At 43.2% G+C, this 15897-nt stretch overlaps 1 protein-coding gene across 1 annotated transcript in view; it reads right to left on the bottom strand.

Annotated features, from left to right (window-relative positions):
* The window catches only part of ATP13A1 (ATPase 13A1), a 419252-nt gene that overhangs the window by 179295 nt on the left and 224060 nt on the right, over nucleotides 1-15897 (bottom strand). Inside the window, exons 16-18 of the mRNA XM_078681078.1 lie at nucleotides 14046-14171; nucleotides 2243-2351; nucleotides 1318-1517 (exon numbers count right to left, since the gene is read on the bottom strand). Of these exons, the coding sequence (XP_078537204.1) occupies nucleotides 1318-1517; nucleotides 2243-2351; nucleotides 14046-14171 (435 nt within the window). The remainder of the gene's footprint in view (nucleotides 1-1317; nucleotides 1518-2242; nucleotides 2352-14045; nucleotides 14172-15897) is intronic.

Genomic DNA, 15897 nt, shown 5'->3' with positions numbered 1-15897 from the left:
TCAACGCAAGAACATGCCGGTGGTCACCGCAAGAACACGCCACCGCTGGTTGAAGCACAGGCAACTCTTCCCTCACCGGTGGTGGGGGAGGGGGAGAAGCGGGAGTTGTGTGTGCACAGGCAAGCTTTTTCAAAAAGGAAATGAAAAAAAAAACACACATAAGGTTTAGGGTGTTTGAGGGGACATGGAAGAGTAGGGAAAGAAACAGACTTGCTGGTGGATTTGGGTAAAGGAGAGCACATGCACGTTTGGAGGGTGCGGCAATATGGAAAAAGTGTAAGCAGATGCAGAGTTGCGCGCAGCGCCAAAAGTGAAAGCACAGACGGACCGAGGCGCGCGCTTGTGCGCGTAATCGTAAGCTGGTGGCCGCTTTGGTAGCACTTCCAAAAGCCGCTCTTACTAAATGTCTCGCCAGAGCGCTGGCTCAGGCGAGTTCTAAAAATGCAAGAAAGACAATGCTGGAGACTGTAGCAGCTCAGTGTTGTGTTCCGTCACTTTTGGTCTGTGCCAAATGAATGAATTCCTGCTGATCTTGAACTGCATTTTTGCACATCATTGCAACTTGCCAAACAATCCTATCAGACCTGGTCTATAAAAATCGAGTATCTATCTAATCACCAAGTACTGTCAATAGAAAGTAACTTTAAAATAACGCCACGTTGTTGTGATGAGAATAGAAGCATGTGTTTCTAACCATGTTTAAACTTACGGGCTTTTCCAGAAAGGAAAGGAAACCTGTGACCCATGCATGAAGGCATGTATGATTATCCTTTATGCTCCACAGAAATACTCCCCATACAAAGGTTCTTGTGTACCATGCATCAGCATCTTACTTGGTCCTGTCAGGTTATGCTCAACTTTGACCCTCATGCACACCAGTCAACCTTTTACCTCTCTCTAAAAGTGTCTTCTACTACTACCAGGCTCAAACATTCATCCTACCTCCCGCCCTTAAATGAAGTCTGAACTGAATATCACTACCCTCGATGCACTATCTAGTGATAAGACTTATCATGTCAAAGCCTCTCAAGAAAGGCATTAGCACCATGAAAAATACGATTGGTAAAGGCACAGACTTGGAGGCCCAACCTAATCATGGCATTTGACAATTGCTTTCACTTTAGGTGCAATGCCACAGTCCCTGATGGAACTTATTTCAATGAATAGCTTTTGTACATACTCAAATAACAGTTTTTAACATGAGCATTGTTAAATGAGATTTTCCCAATGAATACAACCCAAACCATTGAACAGATATTTGTGCACTCAAAAAGGCACTGAAGGTAGAGTATAATAAATAGGAAAGAAAGCAGATACCTTTTGCTTGGGTGCAACTCTTGCAAACACTTGTATGTGTGGTATAAGTCGTTGAAGTAATTTTCGGTTTACTTCTTGTAAGTGGTTGAGGCCTTCACCAGTAATGCACAAGTGGTGACACCCAGTGAACTCTTTCACAGAATCTGGGATAAGAGGTAGGGCAACGCGATCATCAATGGAATGCCACTGCCAGTCAGAATCTGCAAGCAGAAATTAAAAAGTGACATCAGTAGAACAAGTACTAAAACCAAGAAGTCATGTGGTGTACAATTCTTCCACTTACGAAAAATAGGCGTGGTTCCATCACAAGTTACACAAGGAAAGGCTCCACTGTTATGTAAGCAAATCACACTGTTGAAAAGCTTTAAGTAGATAGACTGCCTCTAGATGAGCTGTTTGCACTACTCTGCAATTGATCAAACTGGGTTAATGTTTTAAACATGGAAGGTCTGTCCATAATGCAAGAAATATTACATGAAGCCTTAGTCTTGTTGTAGCAATTTGCCTGAAAGGTAAGGATTTGACCACACTGTGGCCACTGCAGAGAACCAATCTTCAATCCTGACTTCGGAGAATTCTGATATAATTCCTAGAGACAAAAGTATTCTGCTAATAAACCTGTAGGATCAGTCCTCTACCTATGGTATGCATTCAGAAGATGATACGTTTTCCACTGGCAGAAGTCAAAAATCCAAACATTGGAGAAAAGCAAGATAAAGCACAAAAACCTAAGTAGGTTATAAATGTTTTCCCCATCAGTGAACCAAACATCAGCAAATTGACAAGTCCCTGAAAGTGTTATGCCTGGTCGTGGAGCGTCGTTGACAAAACGAAAATGTACACAAATAACATGTGTGAAAATAAATAAGATAAAATGGTGGACATTGCTTACAAGAGCAAGCACGCTTCGTTAGTTATATCTTACCTTGAGGTTGTGGAGCCTGCAAAACTAGAGTACGCTCTTTCTGGATAAAGTGGAGTTGTTGGGCCACATGGCAGGCAGTGAGAGGATTATCCCCCGTAATCATTACCACCTAAGAGATACAAAAAAAAGTAAGAGTTGCAACTACAAAATGTACTTTCATCCTACAATTTTTATTTTTTATTCCCTACAAAAAATACTTTTCTCCAGCCTTTAGGAGGAAGGCAAGCAAAATGTGTCAACACCAGAAACAAGAACGCCTTAATTGGCCTTTAAGCTGTACGCAGTAAGAGCGCCATGCCACTAAGGAAGGACACATCTCTCATTCCAAAACGTGGAAAATTGATGACAGAATACATTAACTTGTATGACTATCTCTAAAAGAACCAATTACTTACCTTCAAGTAACACCTTTTCTAGTACAGACTAACTGCAGATTCGCCCCTGCCAAACCCATCCCCTCTGTAACCCCAGGCCACACCCACACTGCCAGGCTGAATCTCAACATCACTTCCCTTGCCCAGTCTTAAGCTGATAGGATAACCTTTCTAGTGAATCCCTTGTGTGCACTTGTGAGGCTCCGCGTCGGATCTATCACACCCCAGATATGATGTCAGGGCCACTATATCTGCACCACCTCCACATACAAATGTGTTCCTTTCTGATCCCTGTCCATGCAGTCATAAGCAAACCTCATAGAAATTAGAATATACCAGTGTGCAAATCACTAGATTGAGATCTTGTTAGTGGGCTAAACGGGGTAGGGAGGATCGGTGAGGAATCTGCAGATAGTTAGTCTCACTACCAGAAAAGGCATTACCAAATATAGAGACTTTTTACGACCGGTTCCTCACCTTGGTAATAGATACCAGAGAAGTACCCACTCACGTGGTGAGTCTGTGGAATGGCTCAGACCAGGAAATCCTGCATAACAGGTGCCTGTTCAAATTGACCATGATATCCAGGCAGTAGTGCTTTTTGAACGTGTGAAAAGATGCCCACATAGTACATAGCAGTCTGGAGGAACTTAAGTGCCAAGTGAATCGCTCACAACTCCAGAAAATGGATGGGGAAGTGAGTATCCACTGGAGACCAGAGTCTTCTGCTCTTCACCTCTCCCGCATGACCTCCCCAACCCAGCAGAGATGCCTGCGTAACAACAGTTGACACTGGGTGCCGTTGGGAGAGGGGAATTTTGGGATTGTCTGTCATGGGTACAGTACATCAGTTAGCACATTCGCTTTGACCTCAGCTGTTGGCAAAGTGAGTCCAATACTTCAGGTGCAATCCTGATTACTGTGGTGAAGGAGGCAGATTCCTCAATTGCGACAGGAAAAGCCAATGTCTGGAGATGTGTCCAGAACACTGGCATCTTGTAAGTCTAGCAAACATCTTCATACGGCTGTCTTGCATCACCTGGATTATCTTCACTATAAAAAGGGAATGTTTCAGGGTCCAAATGAGGATATTAGTGTGCTGTGAGCCAACTCAATACTGGGCAGGGGATTAATTTTGTAGTTCGATAACCTATTGGCTCAGTTTCCAGCGATGGTGTCAAACTCGGACTGGTGACATCACTTCTGTCGAGGTGGCGTCTGATGTTGCTACAAGGCAGAAGTCATGGAGTTCAAGGAGGGAACCAGCCTCAGGTTGAGATTGCGAGGCAATGTCAGGGGAGGGATCCATCGGCGGTTACCACACCTGGAGGTCATTTTTGATCTTGAAGGCATGAAGGCGCTCTAGAGGGATGCAGTCATGTACCAAAGATTGCAGCCATGACCTGTTTTAGCTCCTGGAGCTGGTGTGGTATCACCTATGTCCCGGGGAAGTCGTGGTGCATCGAGAGCAGATCATTAGTTTAGAACAGAAACAACTGATAGAACACTGAAAGAAATTGCCTTTACAAAGGACTAACACAAAAAAACATGGACAATAGTCCTGGTACTAATTAACATCTGATTTGGATGGCAGTCAATATGTTCTTTTGTGTTAGAACACTCAAAAAAATGCCTTTGCAAGAACTATCAGTTGTTTCTGTTCTAAACCAAGCATTTCGATATATATATCTACGCTGCCCAAAATGCAACAAATTCGGCATTCGGAAGCCAATTAATACAATGGGCGGCGAGTCATGCACGTCATTTTTTCCTGCTCACGAGGCCTCTGAAGAGATGGTGAAAGTCCATCGAAACGCGTCAGGCCACAGGATGTATTACGGAATCGGAAGCTGCCTGTTTCTTCTAATTAAGGATGTTTCCTTCATCGCAGTGTTGTGCGGCCTCAAATGCTGGGCATTTTTTGGTACATATTTATACGGCTGCTTCACGCCGTAGAGGGATCGCACCATCCGAAGAACTTCATGGATGCGGACAGGGGGAACCCCTCCCCCTGTAAATGGTACTGTGATTTGTAATTTAACAGGCAAAGTCCGATTCGGGAAGCCTAATGGAGGGCTTGAAAAACATTTATCCTGCAATCAATCGTGGGCATGTTACCCACTGGAGGGGATAAATAGTGCTTAAATGGACTACGCTGCCCAAAATGCAACAAATTCGGCATTCGGAAGCCAATTAATACAATGGGCGGCGAGTCATGCACGTCATTTTTTCCTGCTCACGAGGCCTCTGAAGAGATGGTGAAAGTCCATCGAAACGCGTCAAGCCACAGGATGTATTACGGAATCGGAAGCTGCCTGTTTCTTCTAATTAAGGATGTTTCCTTCATCGCAGTGTTGTGCGGCCTCAAATGCTGGGCATTTTTTGGTACATATATATATATATTTTTTTTCGGCACACAGGTAGAATAGGTTATAACGAAGGTTTATTTACTCGTACTTGGACCAAGTACGAGTAAATAAACCTTCGTTATAACCTATTCTACCTGTGTGCCGCTTCTTTTGAGTGAAAAATTGTGGCATGGGCCAGGATCCGGCCCCTAAGCAGAGCACCCACAGAAGAGCGCAACGCAGTGGAGGGTCATTGTTGTGAGGAGATATATATATATATCTCTAACTGCAGACTGGATCTAGAGAATTTGAAATCGCAATTCCCTCGCTTGATCGGTGGTGTCATGCAGCTCTGTGTCTGATACGTCCTGCCACAGACATTTTGTCGGGCACTAGCTCTGTGCCACCTCTACGCACTAACGGCCATTCCTTTCTTTTAGCACCTTCCAAGGTGGATTCAGAGTGCTCTCAAATTCTGCCAGCTTAACGGAATTTCTTCAGCAAAACTTTACCACTGTGCATGGGACAAGTGCCCACTTAAAACTGAAGTGTTACATCCATGTAAGGCCTGTGATTGCCAGATTACAGACACTCACGAGAACAGTCTCTACTCCAAATACGATTCGGCGTTGTGCGACTGATGAGTGTAGAGGAACCAAAGGGCCATCCACAAGTGCAAAGCCAAACTTGTTGTCAGTGAACCCCGACGGAAGTTGAAGAAGGCCCAGATACGATTGAAGGCGCAGACATGCTCTCAGGGCACATCTTGCGATGATATCATCGTTGAAATTGAGGTTGGGTAATTAGAGTGTCCAAAAAAACATGGTGCTTCCTCGTCCCGCCATTCCGACCACATGTCAGCCAGGGTATGTCCAGTACGCAGAGTTGTACTCCGATCTTGGAAACCATTCCGATTCTGTTCTCTATGCACCACGACTTCTCCAGAACACCAGTGATGCCACAAGCAGCTCAGTGGGCAGAAACAGGTCATGGCTGCAATTTTTGGTTCACAATGGATCCCTCTGGAGTGCCTTTAGGCTTTAGTATCAGGGATGGCCTCCAGTCATGGTAACTGCAGATGAATCCGTCCCCTGACTTTGCCACTTAACCGGAGGCTGGTCCCGTCTTTGAGCTAGACTCCTCTGACTCCAGTCTGAGAGAAATGTCGGACGCAACTTCGACGGGAGTGACACTGCCAGTCCAAGTCTTGACAGTCACCGACGCTGGAAACAGAGCAGGTTTATCGGATTCCAAAATTAATCTCCGCCAAACCCTTCCTCGCTCCCCTTTGAATTTGCACACAGTATGCTAGTATCCTCATTTGGACCCTAAAATATTCCCTTCTTATAGTGAAGATAATCCAGAGGATGCAAGCCAGCCAAATGAAGATAATCTTTTCTTAGACTTACAAGTTGTCAGTGTTCTGGACTCATCTCCAGACATTGGCTGTTACTGTTGCAACAATTGAGGAATCTGCCTCCTTCCCTACAGTAATTAGGAGAGCAGCTGAAGTCTTGGACCTCACTTTGTCAACGACAGAGGAGAAAGCTAATATGCAGACTGATTTACTGTACCCATGACAGACAATCGAAAAATATTTCCGCTCCCACCTTCAGTGAAGCTCTTTCAGACGTACTAATGGCCACCTGGGGAAAACCAGGATCTTGCCTCTCAGTGGTTAGGCAGATACCAAACCAAGACACTACCAACATAATTTTAAGCCTCCAATTTCAAATTCCTACACACAGAGCGTATTACATTTTTAAATTTAGCTTTTTTAATGAATATTTACTCTTAATCTGCTGTTATTTAATTTTCTAAACAGAAGCAGACCCCCTGAGTAGGTGTCACGGACCCTCAAAGGTCCGCAAACCGCAGGTTAAGAATCACTGTCAGACTATACACAAACAGTCCAGGTCATTGGGCAAACTGAACTTTAGCCTAATGGCTGCCAGGACCCATATAGCTTTCTCGGACATATGCTTCCAATTGCCACATTTTATAGAACAGGATGGTACAGATAACCATACGGAAAAGCCTCATGAACATGGTGGGGAACCAAAGGTAAAGTTAACTAACCCATTTTACTTCCTCAGCATTAAATATTTCATAGCTTCACATGCTTGAATCAGAATAGCATAGTAGTACCAAAGAAAAAAGAAGGCTTTAATGATGCTCACCTTATGAAAATAGGTTCCAGAGCACCATTTGTCAACGCGGTTACTTTGTCCTGGATTGAACATTAAAACAGTAATACTTTGAGGAGAGTGTGTCATTCTTCATGTCGCTGCTTTACAGATTTTCTTAAGCGATTCGGGCAAAAAAGACCCACTGCTGTTGTCATCCTTCTTGTTGAATGAGTTACAGCAAGTGCACTTTTGATTGACCTACGGGCAATGGGTAAACATGGAACAATCCATCTAGCCAGTGTTGGTTTATTTCTATTTACAGGGTCATAAGAGAAGTAAAGTCAGTCTGACTGACAAATTTCTGTGGTCTAATGCGTAAAAAATTTAAGGTATATTTTAATGTCTTGTGAATAATGTGCCCTTTCCACCGCTGTGACCAGTTTTTGAAAAAAACACTGGTAAAGCTGTCTATGCCAATAAAATGCTGTCGAAAATACGACATGTAGCCAAAAAAATATTTTCTTTACAGAACCCCAAATAAGGTTCCTTAGAAGACGCAGTATGCCACTCACCTAGACATCTGGCAGATGTTATGGCTAAAAAAAAGCAGTTTCCAAGACAGATGCTTTATATCCTAGACCTGTGAATTGGCTCAGCTAGAATAGCTAACTCTGTGTTGCACTCCCATGCTAGGGAGAGACATGCCTGTGGAGGGAAAGATCTGAACAAACCTTTAATAAACTCTTTGATTAGACATGAAGCAAATGAGGAAGACCTATCGGGTGTCTCGAGGTATCTAGAGATCGTCACCAAGTGAACTTTCACCGAGACCAGCCTTAGCTAGTTTCAGAAGATGCAGCAAAAACTGAAGAAGCAACATTACCAGCAGATTTAGTTTCTCCTCTTTTGCACATTTTAAAGCAATGGTTGTAATTGTGGATGGCGCTCTTTCAGCTTTTTAAATTTGCATGCAATTATTGGTAATGTTAAGGTGGCCAAAGTCCCAATGAGTCAGGGAGTCAAAATGAAGGGTTTAATGGCTGTGAAGTATTTGCACCTTGCTCCTGGACAGTATTTGAGCATCCGACTTGAATCATATCAGATTCTTGATTGACATGCTCCACAACGCCATGCACCAATGTTGTCATGGTCAAGCAGGAGCCAACAGAATCACACTGCACTTTCTTACTCAGCTCACTGCAAAAACCTCTCAAGAACCTAGTCAATCCCAACTACTCACAATCATTGGACATTTGGAGTTTTAGTCAGCTGTGGACATGTCCCACAGGGCTTTTCTCACCTCTGAAACATCAGTTCTAGTTGTCAATTGTCTAAAACCCATTCATAGTTCTCTACGTTCCTCCTGCTGAGACTCTCTGCCTATTTTTTTGGCAAGTCTTGCTGCTGTCCGGTCCATGTTGTCATCCACAGCCCACATCCACAGATTTTGAGGTTCCTGGGATAAAGGAAACAACCTGTTCCATCTTATGGGCAAAAGTAATACTCAGTGGTGGTGTTGTGTGCCTGAATTAGAGCATGGGAAAATCTTACTCTTGGAAGGAAAACCTTCAGGGCCAGTCGGACTACTCATAGTGCGAGCAGACTGATGCAAAGAGGACTCTACTTTTGTTCATAGACCATTAATGGTGGATGGCCATACACTCTCCCCATTGAGAGGGAAACTTCCGTTTTTATGCAGTCTTGCCAATTGTTAGAAGACCAGTCCTGCCCCCTGAATAGACTCCTGTGGGTAATCACCAGTATGTTGTGGAGACCCTGCTTACTTGCTTCCAATGCACGTTGAGCTGTTCTTGGACTGTGCTTATTCTGAGACTTTGGCCAGAAGTAGAATACAAGAAAATATGCTTACCAACAATGCCCTTAGAGTTCGGACAGCTCTTTATTTGGACAGTGGATGAGATGCTAGTTGCAATAGTTTGTTTCCTTTCTTCTGCTAGGTAGGCATTCTAATGAACCAATCACCTAGACAAGAGCAGGCCACACAACTCTTTATTCACAAGCAGGATGCCACTGGTGTCAAACAATTGGCGAGAACTCTAGCAGCACATTTTATCCTGAACGGTAGGGCCATCAAATGCAAATGGTGACCTGCCACCATGAAACTAAGGATTTTTCTGTCCCTTGGATGCATTGGAGTATTGAAGTTGAAGAGGTCAAACAAAATCCTCTCACCAAGATGAAAGGCAGTATTTCCTGGAATGTGACTATTCCAGAGTCTGTTTTTTTGTTTGTGCCTTAGATCTAGCACTGCCGCCAGCCATTTAATATTCTTTGTACGAGAAAGAATGTGGACCTGAAGCTGTTACTGAGGCTTGCACCTCCTCAACAGCACATTTTCTTAACAACCTCTCAGTTTTGTTCTTATAGATTTTTTTATTTGAAATTTATTTTATTTAAAAGGTTTTATATAGCGCTGGCTAGACCCGGAGGTATCAGAGCGCTTTACATGGGTATCAGACAATAAATTGGAGGTTACAGCTTTACAAAGGTTACACAGTTATTAGAGCATGGCAATTTTAGTTACAAGTAAGGTTGAGACCAACAAAAAGGAACATATAGGTAGGGGAAAAAGCTGGCAAGGGGAGATATTCCGAGGAGTGGCGGGGTAAAAGCAGGGGAAGTAGACAGAGTGGAGGAGGGAAAGAGGAGGGGAGGAATTAGAGACACGGCATGGCCAGAGGAGGGGGAGGGTGACAGGGTCAAAAATAGACGAGTCAAGCTGCGCCCAAAGTCCAGAAGTTGTGATCCCAGGGGGAGTGGTATCATTCCCCCATCTCTGTTGCGAGAGGCTCCCTAAGAGCAGTGCACTCTCTCAAAGGGGTCTCTGAACATCCAAGGCATATTTACTGGATCCTTCCCCAAAAAAGGGAGAGGGAGTGCTTTGGCAAAGGGGGTGCCATACCATACCACAATTGTGAGTGGCTCCCTTGGCGCTGTGGACTCTCACAGCGGGTATGCTGAGACTCCAGCGTATATAACTAGGAACTTCCCCAAAAAGGGGAGGAGTGCTTAGTCAAAGGGCACAAAAGGACAGGGGGCTAGGTGGTGAAAGCAAGCAAGGGGAGATATTCCAGGGAATGGGGGGTAGGAGCAGGAGAAGTAGACAGAGTGGAGCAGGGAAAGAAGAGGGGAGGATTAGAGAACCAGAAAGGCAAGAGGAGGGGGAGGGTGAAGGGGACACAAACCGGTAGGCGAGTCAAAGCTGTGCCCAAAGTCCAGTAAGCTGTGAACCCAGCGGGAGTGGTATTTCCCCATCTCTGTTGGGAGATGCTCCCTAAGCGCAGTGGACTCTCTCAGAGAGGTCTCAGACTCCAAGGCCTACTATACTAGATCCTTCCCCAAAAAGGGGAGAGGGAGTGCTTTGGCAAGGGGTGCTTGCATTTCCCCTTCCTTGAAGGTTGAGCTGGTGGCTTCATGAGGAACTTTAAAGTATATACATGTACTACCATGCACAGATTTTCTGTATGATATGTTCTGTCGCACCTCATAAGAGGTTGCATATCTGGTCTGCAAACAGCAGGGTCAAGAGGGAAAAGTAGAGCCTGTCAATGTCAGGCATGACTTTGTCTCCAATCTTTGAAGTATGGCTTTTTTTCTACGTGTTTGACCTTGATTGCTGAACACAAATCTGACCCCTGTTAAAAAGATATTTGGTTTTGACACCTGTTTTCTTTATAAGGAGGGCTGTTCTAAAGAGACCATAACGATTTTGCAGACGTGGCATCTTGCATAGTTTTATCTATCTCTTGCCAAATATATTCTGGATATTAAAAAGGATGTTCATAATTTTGATAGTATGCAGGTCCTAAAAGTTGTAACTTTGAGCTATTCGTAATGCTTCATAACAGTGGCTCTACCAATTTGACGAAAGCCACACACTAAAGAATCTATTGCTACATCTAAGAAAGTAGCCAAGGACTGTTCAGATTCTCTTAAAATTGCTCTTGCTTGAATCTTAGCCTCTTACATTGAGAAGCTCAGAGTGGAGGTTATGCCACTCAATAGCTAACCTTTATACCTGGCTACGACCGCAAACACACTTAACTATTTTCCCATAAAGTCCCATTTGCAACCCTCTATTTGGGTGGGGGCTGTACGTGAAGTTGCAGAAATTCTGTGACATACCCTGCACAGCTTTTACCTGGTTAAGGATATGGACAGCATCAAACTCCGCTGCTTTATATATTTTCGCAAGCCGGAATTCTTCAACATTAGCAGGCCCTCCTACCAGACATGGTCATAGATTAAGTCAAACACAAAACCAGATTTCCACACAGAGGACATAGGAAGCATTAAACATTGTGAAACCTTCTCAATTAACAATGATGTCTGGAGGACTAGCCCTAGGTATGGGTTCTGGGCTCACTTCGTCCACTGCGACATATTGACATTCCCATAACTTGCCACGCCTGTGTTCAATAATGCCAGCAGAATGACTTCTGCTATTGTCTTTATCGTATCCTCCTGATCAAATCAACTATATCCTAATCATGAATCTGGTATTTTCTGATTAACGTTGCTGTCTGAATGTGATGTATTGTCATTGCTATCAGCATCACCATGGGCTTCTTTGGGGGATGGAGCTTGTTTGATCTCCTGTGCAGGAGGGATTTGCGGACTAAAATGTACAATCGGAGGCAGCAAGTTCTACTTTGGAAGGTCATTATTCTTGCTGACTGACAAAGTCAATGAGCTCTGACGCTTCACAGTAGGGTCAGATGGTCTTTGAGACAGAGTGGAAGTCTTGGACTTTGACTTCTCAGAAGCAGGTTTTAAAGCTTGTGCTTACGAGAGGCAGATGCCTTTTCCTCTAGATCGGTAGAGCCAGTCTTCTCTCCCTGTCCTTCAGCATATTCAAAGAGAAATTTCTGCAGGTATAGCATTTCTTCAGGCCATGACTAGGATGCAGGGAGTATAGAAGCTGTAAGGGTCATCTATCATCCATATAAAACCTTTTCTTACCTCAGGCTTTACAAGCCTCGAATATAGCTGTCTTCTCTGTAGCCTCTGCTATCGCAAAAAAGTAAGCAATTCATAAGCAGAACACTGCCTAACTGCTAGAAAGCTGATATGAAGCTGTTTAAAATGATCTGGCGGTAAAAAAAAAGCTACAAAAGTAAAGACACATGGTGACAGAGATCCAGATGGTTCTCTGGCGCTTAATGTACAGTACAAAACTTGGCAGTGGTCAGGCTCCGTCAGGGAAAAGGATGTGGATCTAGGCAGCTGACTGGCTGAAGTTTGGGTCACAATCAGTACACAAGGAAGTAGACTGGTTGTAATCAGTCTTTGTTATTGAGTGTAATGGCACAAAACACAATACCAAGCATTTCAATCTGACAACAGGAAATGTTCCAAGCTTTCAAATCTATGGAAGATCAAATGCTGGAGAAAATCCAGCATCCATCTTGAATAAGCAGGTCCTCGTGCCAGCTCCCCCTGTAATAGTTCTCCTGTCCAGCTTGCCCGAAGCATGCACCCTCTGCTGTCTACCTGCTGCCCTCTGTTTGTGCCTCCTCTGCTCGTTTGCTGCTCCATTTTGCCTTTTCTATTAGTTTTGCTGCCCTCTGTTTTGCCCTCTCCTGCTCTGTTTGACTTTTCAGCTTGTTTTTCTGCCCTTTGTTTGATCTTATGTGCTTGTTTTGTCTGCCATCTGTTTGCTCCCTTGTGCCCGGTTTTGCCTTTTCTGCTCATTTCTTCACTCTTCCTGCAGTTTCCTCAAAACCTGGCTTTTCGACTGAGACATACACCCCAGCACCCAAATATCACCAGGGGTGACAGTGCTGGCCTCTACAAATGCTGATTAGCACGTTGCACAAATTGCTTTCCAATTCTAAATCAGAGGGCACGTATCAAGACCGAAATGCATTCGATTTTTTTTTATTGCATAGTTTTCTTTCATTTATATGACCCACTGCCACCAATACGTCAATTATTTTGTTTTCTATTTCCCATGTTTTATGTTTGTAGGGCCCATCACCACTTAGCACTTAAAGATACCTTGCTGAATAGTTAAATACTACCAAAAGATCACTCTCTCCCCAGAGGTAGTTAGGAGGATCCTAGATACGTTACAGGATACAAAACACAAACTTCTCAATTATATGGGGGCACATGTTGATGAACATATAGAAGTCAAGCGAGGTAGAATACAGTGTAGCCAAGATCTACATTATAAACAAAATGATAAAATGTCATGGTGAGGCTTACACTTCATTGTATAAGCCTATGAAAAATATGATGAAAAGGAATGAACTCATTTGTAGCCAAGTACACATTCCTGGCTAACTCTTATTGTGGTGATGAATTCTAACATTACATACACTCCTTTTCTGCGCCTCGCTTACATTATGAATTGTTACTTTATCTCATTTACTAAGTATTTTACTTGTTTGTTTGATGGGCTGCATCCAAAATATGCACACAAGCAGACCACGGATATTTATGATAAACTTAATACTGAAGGCAGCACAAAATGTGCTATCAAAAATTAGCATTGGCAAACATTTGTTGCATACAAGGGTTCAGCTTAAGCTTAACGGCCCCCAGCAACTAATCATAACCCAAACTGTACGCTAACAGGGAAAAACCTCAAAAGCAGTATACATTTGGTTCTGGGAAACACTCTGAATCAGACTATTTTAATACAAGGCTGCATGTTACCTAACTTGCCAACCACTTCAAGCTGCTGGTGTATGACTAATATATGGCATTTAAACTAAGAAGAACATTTAAATAATTGTTCCACCAGAAATGTGAGGCATAATGCAGTTTCAATAACAAAACCTTAGCAAAAAGCATTCATGGACAGCTACACTATGAAGAATAAGAAGCAAAAACAATTGAGATCAAATTCTATTCAAGTGAACATAAGTAATGAATACACATCACAACAGAAAATGGGACTATGTCCTTTTTGATTAGAGCTTACGTGGTGAGAGGCATTCTGAATTTCTTTTATAACAGATTTTGAATCTGCTTTCAGCGGGCAGGACACTACAATGAATCCAGCAAATCGCAAATCCCGTTCCAGAGTTTCTCGCTTTACCTCTCGGACCTAGAGGGAAAGAAGAACTCTTACTAGGGTTTCAAACTCAAGAGAAAAGAAGAAACCTGAATAGATGTATCAACTTTCTCAAGCTTAAACACTTGCAATTTGACTAACTGGATCATAAATAGGAAAAAAAATGGAAACTGAACTCTCTTTTCCAATTGACTGCTAATATTTACAATATTACACCACATTCCTTAAGATGTTTGAATTGTGCTTAAAGGAAAATGCTACTTACCAGTATGCATCTGTTCTTGGCATGTAGAGCTGCAGAATATCATACTTTTGCATGGTATACAACCGTTACAACGCAACTTTTACAACAAACTACTTTTACAACGCAACTTTTACAACGCAGGATCCATTACAACGAACTACCATTACAACGCATGTTTTTACATCGCAGATGCCTTTACAACGCATGCCATTACAACGTAAGTATTGGTAAGTATATCATTTTATTAAAAATGTTATAGGTTTGGGTTTTTGGGTAAAGGGGTATTTTTAGGGTAAAGGGCTAGGTTTGGGTTTTTGGGTACAGGGGTATTTTTAGGGTTCAGGGCTAGGTTTGGGTTTTTGGGTAAAGGGGTATTTTTAGGGTTCAGGGCTAGGTTTGGGTTTTTGGGTACAGGGGTATTTTTAGGGTTCAGGGCTAGGTTTGGGTTTTTGGGTACAGGGGTATTTTTAGGGTTCAGGGCTAGGTTTGGTTTTTTGGTTAAAGGGGTATTTTTAGGGTTCAGGGCTAGGTTTGGGTTTTTGGGTACAGGGGTATTTTTAGGGTTCAGGGCTAGGTTTGGGTTTTGGGGTAAAGGGGTATTTTTAGGGTTCAGGGCTAGGTTTGGGTTTTTGGGTACAGGGGTATTTTTAGGGTTCAGGGCTAGGTTTGGGTTTTTGGGTACAGGGGTATTTTTAGGGTTCGGGGCTAGGTTTGGGTTTTTGGGTACAGGGGTATTTTTAGGGTTCAGGGCTAGGTTTGGGTTTTTGGGTACAGGGGTATTTTTAGGGTTCAGGGCTAGGTTTGGGTTTTTGGGTACAGGGGTATTTTTAGGGTTCGGGGCTAGGTTTGGGTTTTTGGGTACAGGGGTATTTTTAGGGTTCAGGGCTAGGTTTGGGTTTTTGGGTACAGGGGTATTTTTAGGGTTCAGGGCTAGGTTTGGGTTTTTGGGTACAGGGGTATTTTTAGGGTTCAGGGCTAGGTTTGGGGTTTTGGGGTACAGGGGTATTTTAAGGGTTCAGGGCTAGGTTTGGGTTTTTGGGTACAGGGGTATTTTTAGGGTTCAGGGCTAGGTTTGGGTTTTTGGGTACAGGGGTATTTTTAGGGTTCAGGGCTAGGTTTGGGTTTTTGGGTACAGGGGTATTTTTAGGGTTCAGGGCTAGGTTTGGGTTTTGGGGTACAGGGTAAAAATAAAGTAAAATTAAATTAAATTATATTAATTTTAGTTAATTTACATTTTTAAAAATATTATATACTTACCAATACTTACGTTGTAATGGCATGCGTTGTAAAGGCATCTGCGATGTAAAAACATGCGTTGTAATGGTAGTTCGTTGTAATGGATCCTGCGTTGTAAAAATTGCGTGGTAAAGGTAGGCGTTGTAAAAGTATGCGTTGTAACGTCATACATCCCCTTTGCATAGATCGCCATCTGGTGTTGGACTCAGATGAGTGCGGTTTGTTGTTGTCTTGGAAGAAGTCTTTGTCGTCACGAGATAGGCGACTCCTTCCTTGGAC

The sequence above is a fragment of the Lissotriton helveticus genome, chromosome 1_1, assembly GCF_964261635.1.
Source record: "Lissotriton helveticus chromosome 1_1, aLisHel1.1, whole genome shotgun sequence".
NCBI lineage: Eukaryota > Metazoa > Chordata > Amphibia > Caudata > Salamandridae > Lissotriton > Lissotriton helveticus.
This window is presented reverse-complemented; position numbering and strand designations above follow the sequence as displayed.